General features: G+C 43.8%; 1 protein-coding gene across 1 annotated transcript in view; it reads right to left on the reverse strand.

Moving 5' to 3' along the window:
* Positions 1-4,106: 4,106 nt before the first annotated feature.
* The window catches only part of TMEM178B (transmembrane protein 178B), a 222,801-nt gene continuing 207,461 nt past the window's right edge, over positions 4,107-19,446 (reverse strand). Inside the window, exon 4 of the mRNA XM_065641701.1 lies at positions 4,107-4,357. Within this exon, the coding sequence (XP_065497773.1) occupies positions 4,107-4,357 (251 nt within the window). The remainder of the gene's footprint in view (positions 4,358-19,446) is intronic.

The following is a 19,446-nucleotide window of genomic DNA, read 5'->3' on the forward strand; positions in this document are numbered from 1 at the left end:
CGTTACCACCTCACAGAAGGGGAGACCAAACACCCACCGGCACATCAGGCTAGGACAAGAGTGTCACTTTATCTACAAGGGTGGGATAGGAAAAGAAGAGCGGGGGTTTGACTCTGTAGGAAGCTGAACATCATCCAGGAAAGCGCATGAACAGTCTACCAAAGTTAAGGGGATTAGTCACATGCTTCAAGTAAAGCACATGCTTAGGCGCTTCGCCAGAGCAGATCTGAGGGATGGGGTCAAGTCCCTTAATGCTGGGATCACAGCTAACGGATTTCTAATTAACTACTCCTCCAACTAGAAAACCACACACTAGTCAAGAAGCTTGAATCTCTGTTCAGAAAGATATTCCAAAACCTCCCAAAAACGCAGAAACTCAAACTAGAGGTGAGTGTGCTTTGGCTCAGGATAGGTGGAGACACTGACCATCACGGGTTTGGATCTGAATGTATTTTGAGTCAACCCTGCTCTAAAGATGAGCCTCAGCCAACAGTAAGTATGCTGGGGCTGTGAGCCCCATTCAAGGGTATCGAAGCACATGGGGCTCCTCCCAGTTCTGTGAGTAGTACAGAGGGAAATTCACAGTATTGCAGGGGGGGTTGGCTTTACTGGAGGCAAACATGAGAGAACTGGTGTTTGCACAAATGATCTCTTTGGGGATCTAGTTTGAGATCAAAGCAATATGATCATCTGCTGCTTTAGACACTTACTCCCACAGTTTTCAAGACGCTTCATAGCCACATGAGCTTTACAGAGCCTATGCTATAGCAAGTGAAAAATCAGAGAATTGGCCCAAATATCCAGGGTTAACACTTTTCTGTTGTAAATAAAAATAATCATAGCCCTCTTCCACCATTGCGACACACAGACAAGTACACAGGCTCATGTACAGATTGTAAACCGACATCATCAGAGAATGCTTCATCAAGGCAGAACTATTTTCATGCCAGCTGTGGGAAGGAAAGCTTTGAGAATCCTTGAAACAGCAAGAATATTTCAATTTCTTTAAATCTTAATGGCATAACTCATTCAAAAATCTATTTCTAAAAGAATACACCCTGCGAACAGTCACAGACCATACAAGGGTACATCGTCACAGGAGCTGTCGTACTGCTTTCCATGCCACAGAGCCTGATGGTGGACTCCAGCTAGATATCTCAGTGCCCTTTACTCTATCTGGGTCACTCCAGGTATCTGTATTCACGCGAAACACCTTCCCTATCACACTCGGCACTGCAGAGGAGGAAAAAAGTTTGCATTTAAGGCTGTTTTAATGAAACAGTTTTCATTTTCCTAAAGCATTAATATCTTAAGGAGAAGTTGTTTTTCTATTTTTCGTATTTTGAGAAAATTCACAATTTTTCGTAGGTCTCTTTTGTTTTTCAGTTCTTGTTTTTCTGTTTTCTGTTTTCAAATAGCTTTCCAAGAGCTGTTTTCATTTTTAATTTCCTTTTTCTGTCCAATGGTAATTCATCAGCCCCTTTACCTAGTAGGCACTTGCACAGTCAAATGGTTCCAAAGCTTTTCAATACCACTATATTTGAAAACCTTGCCAGAAAAAAAAAAAAAAAAAGAAATAAACTAATCTACTTTAAAATTAAGTTTCTTCAAAAGGCTTGTATTTTCAACATGAATTAATAAATACTTTCTCTGGTCACATCTAATGGAGAATGAACTGATGAAACTTCAGTTGCCAGGAATGGCACGTCAGTGGAGACAGACTGACTTGGCAGCTGGCATTGGCATGTTTGGGGATTTTGTAGACTAGAGAAAGCAAGAGCTAGGTAGTTCAGCAAGAATGAAAGAAACACAAATCTACCCTACTCCAAAATGCCCTCCAGAAATTTAATTTCTTTGGGCACTGTTAGTAAAACAACATCGTCACACAAAGTGTAACGGGGAGGAGAAGCAGGGCTAGAAGGGGAACGGCTGGCTATGCAATTGTATTGCATAAGAATTATTTGTTGGTTTGATTTTTTTTTTTAAGCAAGCAAAATATTCTTTCTTGCCAGCTGTGTAAATGGTATGACCTGGAAATTAATGCCGTTATTTCTGTGCAGCAGGCACAGTCTCAACATGTTGCCTCCTTCTCCTGTTGAGATTTTTTAGATGCAGAGGATGACTTTTTATTGACTAATGAGGACTGATGGCATGCAGCTATTGTGTAAGAAAGGATTCCTGGTACTATCCCTGAATTAAGAGCATGTTGGGTTGAGTTGGGTTTGGGGAGGCCTTTTTTTTTTCCCTGTTTCCCTTCGCCTGCACTTTTGTTGCTGGTACCCTTCTCCTGTATATGGCCAGGCAGTCATTGTCTCTTCACACTCCCGTTGGTTACACCCTTGGACCTTCCTCCCCACCTTCCTCTCAGCCAGTGGTCCCCTGCAAGGACCCACTGGCCTCACAGCCAAAATGCTATGCTCCCCCTAGTGGCATTCACTGCCCTCTCCAGACTTTTAGCTATTCATTTAGCTCTTCTGGAACCTATGACCTGAACGATGGGAAGAGCAGAGTGAAGGAAAAAGGAGACAAGGGGATGAGGAGTAGCAGGAAAAATAGAAAGACCAAAAAAGAGAGAGAGTCCCATTTGCAGATTCACAGTTATATCATACAACGCTTGAGCTCATGGAAAATGGATCTCTGTTCTCTGCACCTGACTCTTTTGGTTCCATCTGTACACAGTTCTCCCAGATGGAGAGTGGAGATGTCCAGTGAACCGGGGCAGTTTCCAAAGACAAGATGTGGGAAAGTCTTATTTGGCATACATGAACACAACAGGAGGCATCTCTTACTTCTCCCTTGCAAAAATTAGCTGCCCTTTCCTCCTCAGCAATGGCTTTTGCCCAGTTGTCTTAAACATCCAAAACAGAAACTCGACGAAATCCCACTCCAGCAAATACCTGGGAAGAACTACTGCCAGGGCTCCCCCCACCTCCCTTCTCCTTGGTTGGTCTTCCCTGGGATCCACCATCCTGAACTCTCAGATGCTCCATGAAAACAAAAAACCAGCCTGAAATCCACCGGAGGAGACACGCTGTCTCAGACCTGATGGCTTTCCTCATGCTTTTGCAGTCGCGGTGCCTCAGTCTTGGGGCCACAAACACAGCATGGGTGGTTTCGTGGACAATCACATTGCAATGTTTTGAATTTTTCTTTCTCTTAAAAAAAATAAATAGAAGAAGAGGGAAAAAAAAGTTATGCACACATGTATCACAGCATTTTCAAAAGGCCTTTGCTGCATTTATGTTAGCAGTTCAGCCTCGGTTGTGAGCCTGGATGTAAGGCAGCTGGAAGATTAAAACCGCATTGTTGGAAAGTCCACTGAGATGTCCTCATGTAGTTTTTTTTGTTGTTGTTTCCTGGTTTTATTTTGTTAGATCTGTTTATTATTATTATTATTTTCACTTGTTCGCTTCTCTCTAAAGTTTGGCAGGCAAAGAGAAAATGCTTTTCTGCTTTTCCCCCACACGTTCTGTCCATTTTATTTTCTGTGTTTTAAGAAAAAAACAAAACAAGAAAAAACAAAACCCCCCAAAAAAACCTCAAAAAGAGTGACAGGGCAGGCTTCTGTCATTTTGTTTTAAGAAAGGAAAATAAAGTGGGTAAATTTCTGATATTGGCCTTGAGGAGGTACGTTGTAGAGCTGGCTCAAATGCTTGATTTGTTCCTTTGCTTGCTGTTTGCATTTTCCCTTCTGGCTGCAATGGACAGACTTTTTGTCCCCCACCCACCCCACCCTCCATGTCCTGTACAGATCCTGGTTCCAGATCCCCCACAGGGACTCCCTATTCCCCTTCCCAAATGGCAGTAAGTTGGTGCGACTGTATGTTCATTCGGCCTCTAAGGTATGATGCTGAAGTTAAGAGTTGGATGGAAGAGCCACGTGAGAGAAAAGCTTTCCCATTGCTGTGAGAAAGAACGAAGCAACACAGATGTCCGGTGGAGATGTGAGTGCCGTGTTGGACTCAGCTCTACCTTGGCACTGGCATTAATTTGAGATTTTATATATATATATAGTTTTATATATATATATATATATGTATGCATGTATAGGTATACATAGACATATATATATATGTATGTGTGTGTGTATTTGTTTGCTATTTGTTTTAGCACACTGTCCCATTCTCAGGTCTAGATTTGGGGCAGTTGGTCCTGGGGACAGGTTGGACAGAAGGAGCCAGAGTGCAGAAGAAGCCAGAGATCAGAGTGAGGCCCAGGCCCCCCCACGCACAGAACATGGACCAGCCATAGCCATGGCTGATGTCGTCGGGAAGTCCGTACAGGTAGCGGGGGTAGCGGGAGAGCTCAAAGTTGATTCCAGCCACACAGGTGCACAGTGAAATGATGCAGAAGGTTCCTGGAGGAGAGCGGGAAGGGGAGAAGGAGGGAGGGGAAAAAAAAGAAGAAAGAGAAGTTAGAAGAGTGACAGACAACCCACTTTCCAAGCCGCCTGAGAAGATCTGGCGCAAGCAGTGAGGAAATACCTAAGGGAAGATGTTCATATTGAGAAAGAGGCTTAGTCTAGTGGCTCCACAGGGAAAGAACAGAGTGCCACCAGAGCCTTGAATATTGATCTGGTGCTGAGCAGAGCTGTATGGAGAAACTTCAACAGGAACAGTTTTTTTCATTATGAACAGTCCCTCGGGAAGCAGAATGCTTCATGAAACCACCGATTTTTCTGGAATTTTTCTTTAGACAAACAGAGAGTGAGTCATCACGTTTCAATATTTTGGGGACAAAAAAAAGCTTGAATTTCTTGTTTAATTTCAATTTTGCGGTGACGGATTTTATAAAAGAAAATATTACAAAATACTTGACATATTCTGGCTCTGTTGAAAGGTACATTTGAAATTACTTGGGAGATTTTTTTCAGACTTTTCTTATACCAAAATCTAAAACCTTTCATTATACACCCCCACTTTGAAATACCACTGTCAAAATCTTAAAATCCCTCAAGAAATTTGGATTATAGACTCTGCGTGACTCCAGTCCCAATCTAGATGCCCTGTGCAGTGTTGGGGAAATCTTCCAAATATCCTGTTCTTGTTTTCCATCTCTGCAGCAATATTTCATTTCTTCCTGAGAACACTGCGAGGGCAGGCTTCATAAGTCTGTCATGTGGCAAGTGTTATGGAAAGACACCGGTATCAGATGAGGCTGAACCTTAGCCCACCCAGATGAGTCTAATTTTGATCTTCAGCCTCCAGCTTCATCAAAGCTAAACTCTGAGCTCCTGAAATGTCACAGTTGCCACCCACACACCAAATAATGGATAGCTACAGATGCTACACGCCTGTTTCAAGAGATAACAACTAAAGTCAACATAAAGTTGGTAGTTTATTTTTCCTCTCTAATTACTCCTTATGGGGGCCTTTCTGAATTTCACGGAGAGTCCTGGGCACAGAAGGCAACCTACAGGACGTGTGCTGTAGTAACACGTGTGGCCAGTCCTGTGTGTGCTCATGCACATATCAGTAGCTACCTGTGGTGCCTGTGGGGCACATCCTGCATCTGTTCACCAGCAGCTGCTGGAGAGGAATCTCCTACTCTTCCCAGTCTCATCCCTAAGATACCATGATCCTCTAAAGCAGTCGCAGCCAGCCTGGTTTTAGTGTCAAGCTCCTCTCCTCTGGTGCCCTTGTCTCCTTCTACTCTTTCCTGCCCCTCCCCATGCTTCTCTTCTGCAACACTTCTCCTGTTGTTTCTTTGCTGCTTTGCTTTTTTTAGTTGCTGTTGCATTGAAGAAATGGATTTTACACTCTCCACTTTGAAGAGACAGGTAAGATTACATGGTGAATTTGCCTGGATTAGGCTCAGAAACTGGGGCCATTAGTAGGAACATATATACACTACCAAAAATGTGTGGACTTTCCACCACACCCACCTTCTTTACTTAATAGGAACATCACACAGGTCTAGAATCTGCAGGCAAAACTCCATCATGGACCTGCCGTGAGACCACCAAGGCCCTCTCTCTGTTCCCTCTTCTGGTCGCTGCTTTGTCTGTTTGGATTGTCTTTTCTCCAATGTGTTTTGGAGTTCCACTTGCAGGTGCTGTCTGTTGTAAAGGTCAGGGAACATGGACACTCTGGGTTTCTCCCCTAATGCTACATGTAGCTGCCAGATGGCTCAGCTTACTCATAAGTACTCACATTATAATAGTGCCACAGGGTACCAGTCAGGACCAGCAAGTTACTGCGGTAGGTACTATGCCTCTTATCAGTACCCCATTAGTCTACGGTCAGTGGTCTGGACTTCTGCAAAAGCCTTCTGCAAAAGTAGGCTCTGGAGCCTACTACAGAGATGTCCTACACTATTACAAAGCACAGAGCAGAATAAATGGGGAGGTTTTCCTCCCAGAATCCCTTACTCAAAAATCAGACTGTTTGATTCGAAACCCCGTGCCCCTTTCCATGTTTTACCATGTCACTTAGGTTATCCAGTAACACAGGATCATAGAATCATAAAATCATAGAATCATTTTGGTTGGAAGAGACCCTTAAGATCATTGAGTCCATCCATAACCTAACTCTGGCACTGAACCATGTGTCTAAGAGCCTCATCTCTACACATCTTTTAAACACCTCCAGGGATGGTGACTCCACCACTTCCCTGGGCAGCCTGTTTCACTGCTTCACAACCCTTTCTGTGAAAAACTTTTCTCTAATATCCAATATGAACCTTCCCTGGTACAACTTGAGGCCATTTCCTCTCGTCCTGTCACTTGCTACTTGGGAGGAGAGACCAACACCCTCCATGCTACAACCTCCTTTCAGGTAGTTGCAGACAGCGGTCAGGTCTCCCCTCAGCCTCCTTTTCTCCAGGCTAAACAGCCCCAGTTCCCTCAGCTGCTCCTCACCAGACTTGTGCTCCAGACCCCTCACCAGCTTCATCACCCTTTTCTGAACTCTCTCCAGCACCTCAACGTCTTTTCTGTAGTGAGGGGCTCAAACCTGAACACAGGACTCAAGGTGGAGCTTCACCAGCGCCAAGTACAGGGGGAGGGTCACTGCCCTGGTCCTGCTGGCCACACTATTCCTGATACAAGCCAGGATGCTGTTGGCCTTTTTGGCCACCTGGGCACACTGCTGGCTCATGTTCAGCCAGCTGTCAATCAACACCCGCAGATCCCTCTGTGCCAGGCAGCTTTCCAGCCACTCTTCCCCCAGCCTGTAGTGCTGCCTGGGGTTGTTGTGACCCAAGTGCAGGACCTGGCATCTGGCCTTGTAGCACCTCATACAATGGGCCTCAGCACAACGATCCAGATGGTCCAGATCCCTCTGTATGGCCATCCTACTCTCCAGCAGACTAACACTCCCACCCAACTTGGTCTCATTTACAAACTTACTGAGAGAACACTCAATCCCCTTGTCCCGATCATTGATAAAGAGATTAAACAGAACTGGCCCCAATATTGAGCCCTGGGGAGCACCACTCGTGACCGGCCGCCAACTGGATTTGGCTCTGTTCACCACAACTCTTTATCCATCGAAGAGTTTGCCCGTCCAGGCTCTGAGCTGCCAGCTTCTCCAGGAGAATGCTGTGGGATACGCTATCAAAGGCTTTACTGAATTCTAAGCACACAACATCCACAGCCTTTCGCTCATCCACTAAGCAGGTCACTTTGAAGGTGTCTGGCAAGAATGCAGTTGTTCCCTGTGTGACATGTCCACATTACTAGTACATTGTGGAATCAGAAAGAAAAGGAGCCATCAGAGCCACTGTGGTCTGAATCAAGCTCTGTGGCTCATTTCAAATGGCTGTGGTTAGTAAATGACATGAAAGGCCTCTCTTTGCTAGCAAGAATATGATAATTTCAGCTCTCTTGAAATATAAGATTGTTTAGAGAGGTGGGTGGGAAAATCTGTGCGGCCAGACTGAAGCTGCGTTTGCTAAGTACAAAAGGGAAGGAAATAGCTTTGGATTTCAAATACTCCTCACGCTTTCATGCTTTGTCTTGCCTATTTTGATTACAAGCTCTTCAACATAAGGAACATTGCTTATTCTTTGTATTCGAACAGTGTCCAATATACTGGCACTCTGCCTTGCTGGGGGTATTCTGCCCCATAACAAACAAGCAATAAAAAAGAATAAGTAACAACAATAGAGAATAAAGCAAATCACAAGCATGAGACTGCTTTAAAAATGCTGCCCCCATCTTGCCCCTTCACTGGAGAATGTGCTAATCCCACGATGATAAATAATGACTGCTGTGCACAACATTAGAGGATGCATTGCACGGTCCTCAGCCAGTCACCCTCCAGTGCTTCTGCAGGATGCCTTGTATGGCACAGGTTTATCAGCCTCCCTAGCACTATTCATTACAGACAAAAAAAGCACCATATTTTACCACGTAGAGGAATCTTTATGGCCATTATGTGAGTCCTATGTATTGTTTGTATTCAGCTGAGCAAGGAAGTTCCAACTTGCAGTTAATCTGGCCTCTCACCAGGAGATTTACTGATGAAAACTGAGTATGGTTGCTACCTCAGGACTGTTTGGTAGCCGTTCCTCATGAACTGACAATCATAACACAAAGGATCATCCTTGCAAACTGCACAATTGTTAGCCATCATAGTGAAAGACTCATGGTTGGAAGGAATGCAGAGACTGAGCTTACTCTTGGAAATGCAGCCTCTGCCGTTCCAGGTGAGACATGGAGCTGGGATGGCAGGAGGATGGACACTGTTGCTCCTGCCCGTGACACTGTGTGCACTATGGACATGGCACTACAGAGGCACAGGGTTGCAGCAAGCCATGAGTATCCCCAACCCTGAATTCTTTCTCTCCCCAGAAAATAAACTGAACCCTTATTCATTTTCCTGGTAGGTTCTTGCCATCAGTGAGGTGCCCCGCTCTACGGGGAGGTATCTAATGACCCCTGATGTGCAATAATGCCACAGATCCCTGGGCAGCCATAGCAATACAAACTTTTCTTTCTTTATGAAAAACACTTCTCATAACTCTGGCCCAAGCAGACGACCAGACCTGAAGGTTGACGGCTCAAGGATCGGCACTTACACGATGGTAATGGCACATAGAATGTGAATGTGAAGGACAGGTAATAATAAGAGCTCACGGGGGATGTGCTGGTATGTGAGCTGGACAAGAGAGATAAAGACCATCTCCTGTAGCAGCAGAACATGCTAAGTTCTTTGTGCTAGGATTTACACGTTATCATCCTAAGCGAAACGTTAATGAAGGAGACAAGGCAACAGCAGCGTTTCTGACAAAGGAAATTCACATGTCATTGCAAAATGCTTCAGGCAGCTGAGAGATGAAATTTCATGTAAAGCCGTGTTTGTGCCACAGAAACTGCTGTTTGACATGTAGTCAACCCCCCATCCTGACTCCTCATCAGACAGCCGCCCTTCCTCTCAGACTGGTTTTGACAATGCCTGTCCTGCTAACAGGCTGATGATCAACAGTGGTTTGAGCACCTGAGCTACTAAATACCTCATGGCTATCTTCTGCTTTTCCTTCTTATATATTATGGAAGAAAAATATTAAACATTGTACTGAATGACTCCATTTAGACTAGAAGTTTGTTTAGGACAGAGATGAACTTACTTGCTCTATATGTGTATAAGGTTTGGGTCCTGCCATCCTTGTTGCAGGGGAAGACGGGGTCAGGAGAGGGATGGCTGGGAAAGCTAACATCATTGTTGGTCAAACCCTACTCCTCTGTGGATTATGAGTCAGAGCCCTTTGCTGTAGCTGTTTTTAAGCACCATTACATCAAGCAGACCTGTGGGCCTCTGCTTCAAGTACATATTTTTTTTTTTCAGTAAATGTCCCTTTTCTTTCTGATCTCCCCCCGGGCTGTGCAAGGGGCTGCCATGCCTCTGTTTGCAGTTTTCAAACCTCACCTCCAGGGGAAAGCAGAACTACTTGTGAGTGAAGCAATTTAAACACAAGCAGGCTCAAACCATCCATACCAAATATGTTTGAATTTTGCCTCACGCTAGTGCCCACCTGAACCATTTCAGAAGCCAAGTCCTTTGCCTACAGAGCCTGCAGGCTTGGCTTCCAGAGCAATAGAGCTTGAGGGATTTCACAGGCTTCATGGTGTTTTCTGAACTGCAGCCTTTCTTAGATACACTGCAAGTGAATATGAGCCTTCGTGGTGCTGGTGTGCAAACAGACACAACTATTGGGAGTCTGACCGTAGCCGTGTCCACCCCTTCAGCCAGCCAGTGCCGTCCCCTGCCCCGTGACACAGGAGCTGACGTTATGGGCGCTCCTTTGCTTGGAACCACCATTGGAGCCAATTTCAGGTAACAGCTTCTCTTGGCTCGGAAATGTGTTGGGTCATTTCTGTAGTTCTTCACTCTACCCTGTCTGGAGGGGCAAAAGCTTCATATCTCACCAAAACATAATTTATAGGAGTCCATCTCACTACGGTCTTCAGGGAAAGAAGGAAAGGAAAGCAAAAAGACTTTTTGGTGGCTGTCCTCACCTGAAGAAGGCATCATCAATTTAGAATCAAATCCAAAAAGTCAGTAATTAAATGATCTGGGCACCAAGCCAATATCTGAGACCCACTTCTCTATAAATCATTTTTGTTATTATTTGGAAAACATTTCTTCCAGGTCTGATAGAGTGACATTTGTCCTCTCTCTTCCCCAGCAACAGGCAGAAATTACTCATTAACTAACTGTGCTGTCAGATGTACAAAGTAAACAAATCAAAAAACAAATTAAAAAACTCTAATTCTTTTCCCCTTCTGCTTGCTTTTTTTTTTGGGGGGGGGTGGGTAGGGAGCGGGGGGGGCGGTGTGTGTGTGTGTGGTTTTTTTCAGAGGCAGAAATGTGAAGTATTACATATAAACACCAGTAGATAAAAAGAGAAACACAAAGCTATGGTTTTTAAGATGTCCTCTGAAACCAAACAGTTCTCAAATAAATGTGAATCTCTGCCTTTTAGAGTATTCTAGTAGCAGCCATTGATGGCAATTTGTGGCCACTAGTGTCTTTGGAAAGAGTGCTGTTTATTTAATTATCATAACTTTTTATTATACAGTTATAGGGGAAAAAAATCTCACAAGTGAAACAACATTATCATTACTTTCTCTCTGCCCTACTAGCTTTTACTGTTTTCAAGGTACATCAAACGAACAAATACAATGAGGTCTGATCCTAAAGTGGAGTGTGTACCTTTAGCTATTTAAATTATATCACAATCAAATGAAATTATTAAAGAATAAACTGAATTCCCTCCCAACACAGTGATGACGAAAGCCTTTTGGAGGGAGCAGCTTTGCAGTAAACTCCTTCTGTGCACGGATTAAACGCCTCAGCAGCACGCAGCTCTTGAGAACACTTTATTGCTCTGTGCATACACGCATAGAATATAAATTATTGCTTAATTATGTACTGTTCCAGCAGAAGCAGCTTGCAGCATCACCGATAGGCTGCAGACTAGCAAGGGATTTGCTGGAAAATTGCCCCTACAGAAAAAGCCATGATGGAAGGAGAAGTCTGACTGGGTGATAGAGATTCGGTGCCGTGTCCTTGTGAGACCATAAACCCACCTGGGTTGGAACTTAATACATTTTAATTTTATACTAAGAACCAGAGTAAACTGTGGGGTCTATACTAGCGCTATGATATTGCATTATAGCCACTCTCAGAATGCGATTTGCATTTGGCCTTTGGCCTCCTACCTCCAAATGTACCAGCGGCATCCGTATTCCAGCAGAGCTGTGCGCTCGCTGTGTGTTGCTTCAGCAGCAGAGCCTGTCTATTGAATTGCTGCTGCACAAGCTGTAATATGTTATGGCATCAGAGGACTCTGTATCCTCTGTCACAACTGCAAATACTTAATGGGTACCACCCTTAGGCTCATGTAAATATGGAACAATATTACAGCAGCTGAGGGCTGATCTCCACTTTGCTATGCCAGTACAACTAACAGTCAGTCTATATTGCGCATGATAGCACCCTGCAGATTTACACATGGTGAGATTTCTGTTACCACATCCCACAGGGCATGAGACTGCACCAAGAGTGGATACCCACGCTGTGGACCAGCACAGCTGTTGAGCACCAGCCATGAGCAAGCACCCTCTGAAGTTACGAGTTGGCAGGTAAGGCAAAAGCAACACTACTTAGCTAAAAGCACATTGTTTTGATAAAATGGGATAGGGAGAAATAAAGGAGTTGATCAAAGCCTGAGTTTAATGACCCTCTGATTACTTTAGCAATGGCGATTCCTATGACCCACCCAAAATAACTTAGCAATAATAAAGTGACTTGACTACAGCCATTAAGCAAACATAATGGCTCATGAACTTGCAGGCACAGCAAGAGGAGGTAGCAAAAATTATGCCAGTTGTAGAAGTGGGATGTGATTCTGTATTCAGGAGGGAGAGAAAGGAAGAGGCTCTCTTAATGTCAAAATGAAGCAGCAATCTGATCAAGGGTTAGTGGAATTATCCCAGCCCTGTGCTGGCAGACACCATGCTCAGCCACAGGCAGAGGGTCCCGGCAGGTTTGTTGGATCCCCTGCAGTATGGACCTCTTAGGATGGCCCAGGCAGAGGCTCAAAGATTAAATGAAAGGTTCCACTGGAGGTCTGAGCAAACTGGAGGGACTCCATCGCATCTCAGATTCGGCAGATGACAAGACACGTAAGTTTAGTATCAAACTGTACCTCAGGCAGGTGCTTCCCAGCCTAGCATTTGCCAGAGCTGAAGAGAAACTTGTGAGGTCAGGTTGGGTTTGCCCTGTCACACACCAACTCCCATGGCATGGGGAGTCCATGCACCACATTGCATTTGTTCTTTTATAAATAGCAACCAGGTCATTCTGCCTCTCTCCACCTAAAGTCTTTTTCTTCCAGTTAAAAAACTGAACCTCTCTCAGAAGGAACCTCAGAAGGAGCCTCAGAGGGCTTGTGGAATCTTTCTTTTGTAAGAAACCTTAAATTGCTGAAAAGTCTTCAGACAGGTGTTCTTCAAGACAAGGCAGACTGGAGAACAGACACAACACAAACAACTTCAGTGCAGCTTTCTTCCTCATTGCCTAGTTTGTGCCACTGAAAATACTCTTAGAGAGAATACTTTCAGGGCTGAAAGTGTAGAGTTACTTACATGACTATTTAATCCTTTTCTTTGCTGAAGGCACTACCAAAGGAGCCATTGAGAGCTCTCGGTGATGGCGGTAGCTACCTGATTTGGATATTTTCGCCTTTGGGTGCCGGAGAGAAGCCTATCTATTAATTTTTTCAAGTGGCCAAAGGACTCTTTGGTTGTACAACTTTCAGTTGTTTGTACCAAATGCGAACTGAAGATCCTTGCTGCAAAAGGCTCAGAGGTCTGTTACTATTTTGCTGAGCTGACCTGATAGGAGCCAAAAAATCTTTTCTGTATGTGCTAAGTTATACAGTTATAGAGAGATAATAGCCAGAAATCAACATAAGATATAATTGTCTTCTCAGCAAAGACCACTGGACACAGGCCACTCCTATGAAGTTTACATCATCCATGTGAATGCTTGCAAGCAACAAATTACCCTGACCTCTTCTTAAAGGGTCGCGTGCTGAAATCTTATTTCCTGTTGCAGAGGAAATACCTTTGCAGTCCACACAAGTACGTAGGCACGACCCATCTCTGTAACCCTTGCAAGAGCCAGGTTGGGCAGAAATGAGGATGGCCCCACTCGTCTAGTTTCTGCCAGGCCCAGCTGCTTTTTCTGTGGAATTTCCAGTGGCCAGTTGGACTCTGTCCAGGCAGATTAGAGCAAGCAAGCATAGCACTGATTTGTCCAAGGGGAATGTTGTTTTTCTAAATTGACAACCTGAGGAGACAAGAAGGTGAATCTAAGCCTTGCTTCAGCCTCTGCATTTAACAACAAGGCCTGCCACTCATAGAAATTTGCTCCACTTTCTCTCTGTAAAGAATTCTTCCTGCCTAGTAAATCACGACAGTATTACTCTTCCTTCTGTTGCATGTGTAGTCTTTCTTCTTTGATACCAGGCTGGCAAACAACTCAGCAAACATTTTTTTTAAATAAAAACCAACCCAATAATAAATGCCAGTTTTGTTTTTGTTGTCTTCCTTTGGCCTTGATGCCTCTTGCCATTAAAATTCAAAAGCCAGCAACAGATCAAAGACCTAGTGACATTATTAAGGGATAAGGAACAACCACAGAATTTCAAAATACATTTAACTTGTTTTCCAGGACTGTGAGCGGGAAAGTCTTTTGTATTTCTATTGGATCTGTCTCCCCTACTTTGCTTCTACTTTAATTCACCACTGTCAGCCCCTCAAAGACCTACTGACATCCTTGAGAAGCAAACCAGATTGCATGCCCTTCATAGACTGACTATGCTAGGTTTTCTGTTCTTTTAATTCTGGAAGGTACTGATACTTCTCTCAGTACCTCCTGGCCTGGTGAGTGAAAAATTACAAGTCAGTATAGCTGACTTAAAAGGAACCCACAGAGGAATATGAATAGTTCTTTTTGCTGAAAAGCCAGAGAGAGCTGACTCCTTAATTTACTGTATGCCAAGTTCAGGGAGACAGATTTGAGTTAAACTGAGAAACAATGAGTTTATAGGTGCACATATACCAGTTGCCCTGTCTTTTGCTGCAGACTGTGAGATCTCTGCACCTCACTACAAAGCCTTTCCTCTCCTCCTAAATGCCAGTGCTCCTCTGTTATCAGGTACAAGGTTGCTGGAACTGCTTGTGTTGTTATTTCTCCCTCTTTGTGCAAATGTACATCTAGGCATCAGGAATAAACCACGGGAAAAGGAATCCAGCACATTTGAAGGTTGACTTTGAAGTCAGCTGATAATGTTTCCATGGAGATCAAATGCTATGGAGTTGACAATGAATTCTCCCATTGTGCTGTTCCTTCCAGGAAAACAAACAAACAAAAAAACAACCAACCAAGCAAACAAACAAAAAACCCACAAAGAAACTACTTCTAAATCACTATGCCCTGTAGCACCGCTGTGTTATTGGTTTGAAAAAAACATTTATATATTCCACCCCACCTCTACCCTCTTATGGACGTGTTAACTTGAAGCTCCCTGCTTTTCAGGGCTAGATTTGTCAGTATTGACCTAAAAAGTCAGCAAAATTCATGAGCTATGGCAAAAAATGGAATCTAAAGAAAACAGTATTCTGTGAGAAGGACATAACTCTGCCTTCAAACTTAAGTAGGAAATGCAAAGATGGGTGTTATGATTCCCCTTGAGGAGTATTACATCAAAAAACTATAAAAGAGCATTTCAGCGGCAGATACGCAGTGACTCACGGAAGCCCGTATGGTGAAAGTAGGTGCTCTTTCATATTTCCAGAGAGTCCCCTATTTCATTTTCAGAATGGGTGCCAGCATTAAGAAATAAATGCAAAATGGGTTCTCAGTGCACAGTAAGCATAAAGAAGTAAAGACATAACACACTACTCCAGCTCTGCCTTTTAAGCATTATGTATGGTGAGCCTTGTCATGCTGTTAGCTGAGCAACTGTTTTCTAGCTTGGAAATGCTAAACAGGCCACTCTGACATCATATTAAACCCCCAAATGATGGCAAAGAATAGGTATGCCAATATGGATAATTTCCTAAATGTTTATTTTTTGAGTGAAAATAGGAAATTAGATAGCATTCAAAAGGAAAGTGATCCTAATTTCTAAAGGGTAATTGCTAATGGTTAGTTGGTCAGGAAGAAGCACTTCCAGCCTTCCCCAGGTATGTGGACTGGACTTCTATCTGTCCACTGAACCTACATACATATATATGTATATATATGGGCACGTATTCATCAGTGTTCAGGTTTTGAAATACATAAGAAGAGTCACTCTTTAGGCCCCAGAAACATAGCCTAAAAATGGGACCAGAGATCACAACCTGCGACTCTGTCTATGAGGGATACCACAAACCGTGTAGAAGAGAGCTGTTTTAGAAGAGGGACCAACAAATACTGAAACTGAGGAAAGACGGCATTTTTTAAAACAAGCTAACTCTTACTACCTTAATATTCAGTACTTGGCCTTGTCACATTATTGCCTGATAGGCACTGAGGCACAAAGCCTGCACGGCTGCTCTGGGCTCTAGGTCTCATCACAGGTCCATAAAGACCTTCATCAGCTCCTTTTCTGCTTTCCCCAACACCCTTATAATGTGTTTGATGGTTTTAAACAATCAAGAGCCTTAGAGAGGTTTAAACATTTAAAACCTATTAACGCTGCACATTAACTCAAGTTCATTTCAATTCAAGATCTTAAATCACTTTAGAGCATAATGCAGAATTTAACCAAAAGCACAGGCAGGAAGAAGAGCATACGTGTGGTGTGGGAGGCATGGCAGACCAGGACTGACCTTGTTCCTCTGAGGCTTGTTTCAAAGACTTTTGTAACAAATTTATGGCATCTCTTGATACAAACTAGCCTTTGTCTCCATCTGGAGGTCAATCCACATAAATAAGTTCTTACAGTGGCTTGTGAGGACTTTCGCTGAATTCTAAAGTTCCTCTGCAGTTATCCAGCAGGTCGAGGGAGGTGATTCTGCCTCTCTGGTGAGACCCCACCTGGGTCCTGCGTCCAGCTCTGGAGCCCTCAGCACAGGAAAGACAAGGACCTGTTGGAGAGGGGCCGGAGGAGCCACAGAAATGGTCAGAGGGCTGGAACAGCTCTGCTGTGAGGACAGGCTGAGAGAGCTGGGGTTGTTCAGCCTAGAGAAGAGAAGGCTCCGGGGAGACCTTATTGCGGCCTTTCAGAGCTTAAAAGGGGCCTATAAGAAAGATGGGGACAGACTTTTTGGCAGGGCCTGTCATGATAGGACAAGGAGTAATGGTTTTTAACTAAATAAGGGTAGATTCAGGCTAGACATGGGGAAGACATTTATTACAACAAGGGTGGTGGAACACTGGCCCAAGTTGCCCAGAGAGGTAGTAGATGCCCCATCCCTGGAGACATTCAAGGCCGGGCTGGACGGGGCTCTGAGCAACCTGATCTAGCTGAAGATGTCCCTGCTCATGGCAGGGGGTTGGACTAGATGAGCTTTGAAGGTCCCTCCCAACCCGAACTATTCTGTGATTCTATGATCATTAATTTAGTATCTCCCACAAGATTAAAACATGTTTGGCATCTCATTTTTTTCCAGCAATTCAACTTTCTCTGAATTATAAGTTCTTTTCAAACTGGCAAAAGGTATTACGCCTTTGCAAAAACTGTATTTATGCCAAACTTCATTGCTCAGATTGCAGAGACTTATTGTATACCTCTATTTTAGTAACAATCACATGACGTTGCTTAAGCTCTGTATGCATACAATTCTGCACATACGTGTGCATTTGCACTTGCCTTTCCATATGGAAAAAAAAAAAAGATTTTATGTAAGCTTTCTAAAGCCATTTCTTTTCAAAAAGAAGCACATGAAGCTGGATTTTCAAAGAAGGATGTTGTGGAAAAGAAAGAATAAATACAGTCACAGAAGATATTTTCAGTCTTCAGTGTCATGATTGGTCATGTCACCACACATAAACATCCTGAAGAATGAATAGAGACCTTGATCATTAGTGAGAAATGGAAATCCTACTGCCCTGTGAGACCCACTGTATTTCCAGATGAACTCCAAAGAATGTCTTTTATTTTCTCTTCTTGTTTATCTTTCTCTTTGACTCCTCTTGTCAGCTGCTATGAAGTTACTTCATAACTGCCTAGGAGATGTCAATCACAGAGCTTTTCCTTACACTTGCTGTATTAAATTGCTCCATTTTTGTTTCTTAAATTATTCAGCAGCAGAATGATTATTTTGAGATGGCAGGACCACAGTTGTGTAGGATAAACACCGTTATTTTCTACCGCTATGTGCTTTTTTCAAAGTACAGTGAGTTAAATTTGGGACTCAAATGACTCAACAGCTGGTAATGATCCGTGGCTGCAAATACACAGATGCCTCAGTTGTCATCTACTAACATCTGCACCGCGCAGGCGAAGGAAGCACAGCACACAGACTTGGGGATTTGGAAGACAAGACTCTCTATGGAGGCGGGGAGTGAGAGAGGATGCAGAAGTGTGCAGTGCATCTGTACTGACAACTGTGCTGCAGGGGCCCCCGAGCCCTGTTGTGAAGCCACCCTTTCTGATGGGGTTTGTGTCCCTCAGTATCAGCCTGGTCCTCAGCTCCTGGACACAGCGAGTCACGCTCTGGCAGCTGCTGGGCTCTGGCACACGCCTTGGCACAAACCCCTGGGTGCCTCCTTGTCACCCCCACTGCCTTGTGACAGGTCCACATGAAGCATGGTGTGGCTGGGGCAAGAGAAGGTGACCCAGTGGAAATGGCCAGTCCATCCTCTGGCTGTGGGGCTAATAAAGCAATTTGTTGACTCACCCCTGGACTGAGGGAAGGAATATTTTGGAAATAATTCTGAGAAGGGAGAAGGATGGAAATGATTTATAAAAGGTTGTTTCTCCCTGGATTAGAATACAAAAGCAGAATGCACTCATACATTCACAAGTAGGTTGTTCTTTATTTCTTTAATAAGCATCCTTTCTTGCATATCTGAAATAAAGCATGAAATTGTGCCAGCACACCTGCATAACTTTATTTTTTCTTCCCTCTCACGCGTCTTTCCTGCCTGCTTATCTCTGCTGCAGCAGCCAGCACTGGAAAGAATAGGTGTTCAACTCTGCTGCGGGAAAAGGTTCGAAGATTTTGTAACCCTAACCCTGCAAGTATGGATGGGCTGCAAAGAGCAGTGTCTCCACAGCACTCTCAGGTGGGTCAGAAGAAACCCAAATCAGCGGCAGAAGTGGAGCCGGCAAATGATGCTTGAATCCTCCAGATTGGCAGATCATCATTGGAGAAGAGGGAGGGGGAGAGGATAAAAGAAATTCCCAATGTTTCTGAAAGCAAATGCTAGGACAGAAAATCAGAGAGGAAAAACTCCACAGCACTTCTGCATGTGTACAGCAAGACTTCTGGTGCTAGTAAAAAAGGGCATTTCAGACTCCTCAGCAAAGCTTCAAGCATGGTATTTCATGCAAAAATGTCGCTAGGCAAAGACAAGGAATGAGCTGCTATGAGCCTACAGAACAATTTATTACAGATCTGCATGGTGAAGCTAAATCACATGAATAAGGGCATTTAACAGCTGGAATAATTTCCAAATAGACTAATTAGAGACTGAATTATTAATGGTAAAATTTATAATTGGCTCAAAGCAAGGTTACAGCAAGAAACACACTTGACTTTGCAAAGAATAATGAATATTTGCAAGGCTAGTAAAATTATATGCTTCTCTAAGGAAACTGCTACCAAACGGAGAAAAAACCCTAAAGTGATCCTAAAGTGCATGTCACAAGACAAAACTGGCAGAGACCAGACAAGAGTGAAGAGAACAGGTAAAACAGTAAACAAGTGCAGAGATGATTTATTGCATTTATTTGCAGTAAATTTGGAAGAAAATAAGACAACGCAGAAGTCTCTCCCTG

This window comes from Caloenas nicobarica, chromosome 1, assembly GCF_036013445.1.
Source record: "Caloenas nicobarica isolate bCalNic1 chromosome 1, bCalNic1.hap1, whole genome shotgun sequence".
NCBI classification, from domain to species: domain Eukaryota; kingdom Metazoa; phylum Chordata; class Aves; order Columbiformes; family Columbidae; genus Caloenas; species Caloenas nicobarica.